This window comes from Colobus angolensis, unplaced genomic scaffold, assembly GCF_000951035.1.
Source record: "Colobus angolensis palliatus isolate OR3802 unplaced genomic scaffold, Cang.pa_1.0 Scaffold494, whole genome shotgun sequence".
Lineage (NCBI taxonomy): Eukaryota > Metazoa > Chordata > Mammalia > Primates > Cercopithecidae > Colobus > Colobus angolensis.
The window spans coordinates 284,645-290,190 of NW_012118421.1; the positions used below are offsets into that span (position 1 = coordinate 284,645).

Below are 5,546 nucleotides of genomic sequence, written 5' to 3' on the forward strand. Positions count from 1 at the left end.
ATAAATAAATAAATAAAAAAGAAAAAGAAAAAAATTAGCCAGGCGCGGTGGCAGGCGCCTGTAGTCCCAGCTACTTGGGAGGCTGAGGCAGAAGAACCCTGGAGGTGGAGCTTGCAGTGAGCTGAGATCTCCCCACTGCACTCTAGCCTTGGCGACAGAGCAAGACTCTGCCTCAAGAAAAAAAAGAGTGGCATTATAATTCTCTATTTCAAAGTCTCTACATAGATTTTAAGAAAATTATTTTTCCATGTGACAACCAAAAATTCAAAATCTGATCCAAATCTCTCCTTATACTAAATGCATTATAAATGTTTATACAAAGTAAAAGTATGTAAGTACACAGGCCAAAGAGAATTACAAATTAAAGGTGGGCAATAACCTGTCTGCAAACACCCATATACCACTCCCTGCTCAAGAAGTGGAGTCTATTCCACCATCCTGTTGAATCCCAAGGTGGCCTCTCACTGCTCTGACCAATGGAATGTGGCAGAAGTAAGGCTGTGCCAATTCCAGGCCTAGGCTTTAAGAGGACTAGCAGTTTCTGCTTCCTGCTTCTTAGAGTCCCCAGGTGCCACATAATAAGAATGAGATACTCTGATGAAATGAAAGGCCACATGAAGAGGACCAAGGCACCAGAACCTGTGTGAGAAGAAGCCATTTTGAACATCTAGCTAGACCAGAGAGATCCCAACTCCAGTGCCCCTACAGAACTTTACAAGATGGCTTGTGTTTTTAAAGGCACTAAGTTTAGGATGAACTATAATGTAGCAATAGATAACTAGAGCACTTGCCTAGGGTTACTCCATCAGGAAACTCATCTTGAAGATCAAAAAGTTCCCCAAATGCATTAAGGAACTCCAAAACCATCAAAGCATCACCAAAGATTTCAGGAGGTAGTCTAGTTTTCACTGGTGTTGGTTCTGGAAGTTCCTGAAAGATTAAACAATTTATATAACTATGTGAACCAAGAAAAGGAAAACTTAAAAGGTACAGATGACATACTTTTTACCTAACTATTAAGCATTATTCTTTGTAAGCTACTGGTTCTCAACCCTGGCTGTTTATCACAATCACCTTTGAAACTTCTAAAATTATAGATGTCCTGAACTTGTTCCAACTTTACTAAATCACAGTTCCTGAGAAGGGACTGGGAGAAAGGAACACTTTCCTTCCTTTTACTAAGAACATAGCTTTAGGCTGAGTGTATTTCTGACTATATTTCCTAGTAAGAGTCTCTTAACCCACATTTTGAAGTCAAATCAGCTGTGAAATACTACCTTCAATGTACTATCTCCTTATAATTTGGAACATAATTAATCTACCATCTACTGATTTAGAAATTGTTCTTTATGAGCCAAGTTGAATGAGTTTGATTTGGACACTTTGGCCATTTCTGGAAACAGGCAGAATCCTTACCTAGCAATCAAGCTAAATGCATGCCTGGCTACAGTGGTTTTTGGATTATTAAGGATTACACAAACTGACCTATTATTTCCACAGAATAAGATCCATTATCAAAGCTGATTATAAAACACTAACAATGCTACCTTGGAATTCTAAGTGTGAACATTTGCTTAACTAGCTATTTTCTCTTGGTTAAATATAAAGAAAAGAGGCTGCTATTAAATAAAAGAATGATTTCATCAGCAAAGCCACATAAGGCATGTAAAACCTATGTGTGCCAAACATCACATAACATGTTTCTACCTTAAGGTCATCACATTCCATATCTTCTCTAGGTTTACTCCACTGTTTTAAGTATTCCACATATTTTCGCTTTTCTTCACGTAACTTCTCTCTTTCCTAAAAATTTTTAAAAGTTAGTAACAATTCATGTAAGAAATTTGTATGGCAGCATTGGCATCTCCTGAGAACTTGTTAGAAATGCAAATACTTGGACCTTACCCCATACCTACTGAAGCAGTAACTCTGAGGTTAGGACTTAGCAATTGGTGTTCTAGCAAGCCCTCCTGGTGGTTTTTAATACATGCTAAAGTTTTAGAACCACTGATCAAAATAATACCTATCAAAATAATGCTATAAAGACTGAAAATGGGCCGAGTGCAGTGGCTCACACATGTAATCCCAGCACTTTGGGAGTCAGAGTCGGGTGGATCACTTGAGGTCAGAAGTTCGAGACTAGCCTGGCCAAAATGGCGAAACTCCATCTCTACTAAAAATACAAATATATATATATATATATATAAATAAATAAGCTGGGCATGGTAGCACGTGCCTGTCATTCCAGCTACTCGGGAAGCTGAGGCAGAAGAAGCGCTTGTACCCAGGTGGAGAGGGTTGCAGTGAGCTGAGATCATACCACTGCACTCCAGCCTGGGCAGCTCTTGAATAAATATTAATTTAATCTGACTTGATCTATAGCTTTCCCTCTACTTCCTATCAATAAGATCCTAGCAAAATAAATTATTAGACTGCCTGAAATGAAACTTCCCCTTATATTTGTAATACATTTGTTATTTTCAAGATTCATTTGAATCTGGTAACAGCCTAGAGACACAAAGAGGGAACAATAATTAAAAGCAGCAATATTAGAATAGATGGACTTCTTTCTTGTAATTTAGCCTATTTCTCTTACTTGGTCTTTTGAAACTTTTACTTTTTGATTCTGGTGTTTGAAATTGCAAGATAAATATTAACTGCTAAATGTCTCTAATAAAGCAGTATAAATAAAATATTTTACTATTTTTTCCAGTAAGTATATTTAATATGTTATTATATTATTCTCTTCTTTGAAATTTAGGAACAACAGAGGTAAACAGATGTGCACTTATCAAATTTTCAACATAAAATGGCCTAGATAGTTACGGAACTTGCTGTAACTTGAATAGTCTGCTTAAATAAATTATCCACCCTCAACCTCAGAAATAATTCTTATAGGATCAAGTAAGGTTAGCATTCTAATTCATTACTGCGAACAGTGTAAATAAGCACATGCTTGGGAAATACTTAGTGATGTATATGTATAGAAAGTTTTAAAAATATTTTTACCCTTTGATTTATTCTACTTCTACAAATTTATCCTGGGACATAGTCCAAAAAAAAGAAGACTTTATTCATAAATTTGAACACAACAGTATTATTTAAAGCACTTGGACTATTTAATGAGTTACGCAGTCATTAAAAATTCCACTTAAGATTATTTAATAACATGGAAGAATGTTTATGATCATGTTAGATTAAAAAAAGCATATAAAACTTTAAATGGTGAGTGATCTGTTTTTTTAAGGCACAGGATAAAGACTAGAAATAAACAAATCAAAGTGTTAATTCTATCTCTGGCCAGGTGCGGTGGCTCATGCCTGTAATCCTAGCAATTTGGGAGGTCGAGGCGGGCAGATCACTTGAGGTCAGGAGTTTCAGACCAGCCTGGCCAACATGGTGAAACCCCATCTCTACTAAAAATACAAAAATTAGCCAGGCGTGGTGGTGGGCACTTCTAATCCCAGTCACTCGGGAAGCGGAGGCAGGAGAACTGCTTGAATCTGGGAGGCAGAGGTTGCAGTGAGCCCAGATCAAGCCACTGAACTTCAGCCTGAGCAAGAGAGTGACACTCAGTCTCAAAAAAAAAAAAAAAAAAGTGTTAATTCTATCTCTAAATGTTACCATCAGATTTCTGGTGATTTTTCTGTTCTCTATGTTTTCTGGTGTAAACTTATATTAGACCTTCTACACCAACTCAATGGTCTATTTGACAAACATTTGGTTTCCGTTCCAAGATGGCTGAATAGGAACAGCTCCTGTCTGCAGCTCCCAGTGTGATCGACGCAGAAGATGGTGATTTCTGCATTTCCAACTGAGTTACCTGGTTCATCTCATTGGGACTGGTTGGACAGTGGGTGCAGCCCATGGAGGGCGAGCTGAAGCAGGGTGGGGCATCGCCTCACCCGGGAAGCGCAAGGGGTTAGGGGATTTCCCTTTCCTAGCCAAGGGAAGCCGTGACAGATTGCACCTGGAAAATTGGGACACTCCTGCCCAAATACTGCGCTTTTCCAATGGTCTTAGCAAACAGCACACCAGGAGATTATATCCCGTGCCTGGCTCAGCGGGTCCCACACCCACAGAGCCTTGCTCACTGCTAGCGCAGCAGTCTGAGATTGACCTGCGAGGCAGTAGCCTGGCTAGGGGGAGGGGTGTCCCCCAATGCTGAGGCTTGAGTAGGTAAACAAAGCGGCCAGGGAAGCTCAAGCTGGGCAGAGCCCACTGCAGCTCTGCAAAGCCTGCTGCCTCTGGGGGCAGGGCATAGCTGAACAAAAGACAGGAGAAACTTCTACAGACTTAAACGTCCCAGCCTGGCAGCTCTGAAGAGAGCAGTGTTTCTCCCAGCACGGTTTTTGAGCTCTGAGAACAGACAGACTATCTCCTCAAGTGGGTCCCTGACCCCTGTGTAGCCTGACACCTCATACAGGTAGGTGCCCCTCTGGGACAAAGCTTCCAGAGGAAGCATCAGGCAGCAATATTTGCGGTTCTGCAGGCTCCGCTGGTGATACCCAGGCAAACAGGGTCTGGAGTGGACCTCCAGCAAAATCCAACAGACCTGCAGCTGAGGGACCTCATTCTCAGAAGGAAAACTAACAAACAGAAAGGAATAGCATCAACATCAACAAAAAGGACATCCACACCAAAGCCCCACCTGTAGGTCACCAGCATCAAAGACCAAAGGTAGATAAAAACCACAAAAATAGGGAGAAACCAGAGCAGAGAAGCTGAAAATTCTAAAAACTAGAGCGCCTCTTCTTCTCCAAAGGATCACAGCTCCTTGCCAGCAACAAAACAAAGAGGGACGGAGAATGACTTTGACGAGCTGATGGAAGTAGGCTTCAAAAGGTTGGTAATAACAAACTTCTCTAAAGGAGGATGTTCAAACTCATCACCAAGGAAGCTTAAAAACCTTGAAAAAATATTAGACGAATGGTAACTAGAATAAACAGTGTAGAGAAGACCTTAAATGACCTGATGGAGCTGAAAACCATGGCACGAGAACTATGTGACACATACACAAGCTTCAATAGACGATTCAATCAAGTGGAAGAAAGGGTATCAGTGACTGAAGATCAAAGATGAAATAAAGCAAGAGGAGAAGTTTAGAGAAAAAAAGAGTAAAAAGAAATGAACAAAGTCTCCAAGAAATATGGGACTATGTAAAAAGACCAAATCTATGTCTGATTGGTGTACCTGAAAGTGATGGGGAGAATGGAACCAAGTTGGAAAACACTCTTCAGGATATTATCCAGGAGAACTTCCCCAACCTAGCAAGGCAGGCCAACAGAGAATACCACAAAGACACTCCTCGAGAAGAGCAACCCCAAGACACATAAATGTCAGATTTGCCAAGGTTGAAATGAAGGAAAAAATATTAAGGGCAGCCAGAGAGAAAGGTCGGGTTACCCACAAAGGGAAGCCCATAAGACTAACAGCGGATCTCTCAGCAGAAATGCTACAAGCCAGAAGAGAGTGGGGACCAATATTCAACATTCCTAAAGAAAAGAATTTTCAACCCAGAATTTCATATCCAGCCAAACTAAGCT

At 40.4% G+C, this 5,546-nt stretch overlaps 1 protein-coding gene across 2 annotated transcripts in view; it reads right to left on the reverse strand.

The window, feature by feature from the left end:
• The window catches only part of BAZ1A (bromodomain adjacent to zinc finger domain, 1A), a 134,606-nt gene that overhangs the window by 56,411 nt on the left and 72,649 nt on the right, over nucleotides 1-5,546 (reverse strand). For both annotated transcript variants that reach the window (XM_011959454.1, XM_011959453.1), the window contains exons 8-9: nucleotides 1,708-1,803; nucleotides 792-930 (exon numbers count right to left, since the gene is read on the reverse strand). In XM_011959454.1, coding sequence (XP_011814844.1) covers nucleotides 792-930; nucleotides 1,708-1,803 — 235 coding nt within the window. The remainder of the gene's footprint in view (nucleotides 1-791; nucleotides 931-1,707; nucleotides 1,804-5,546) is intronic.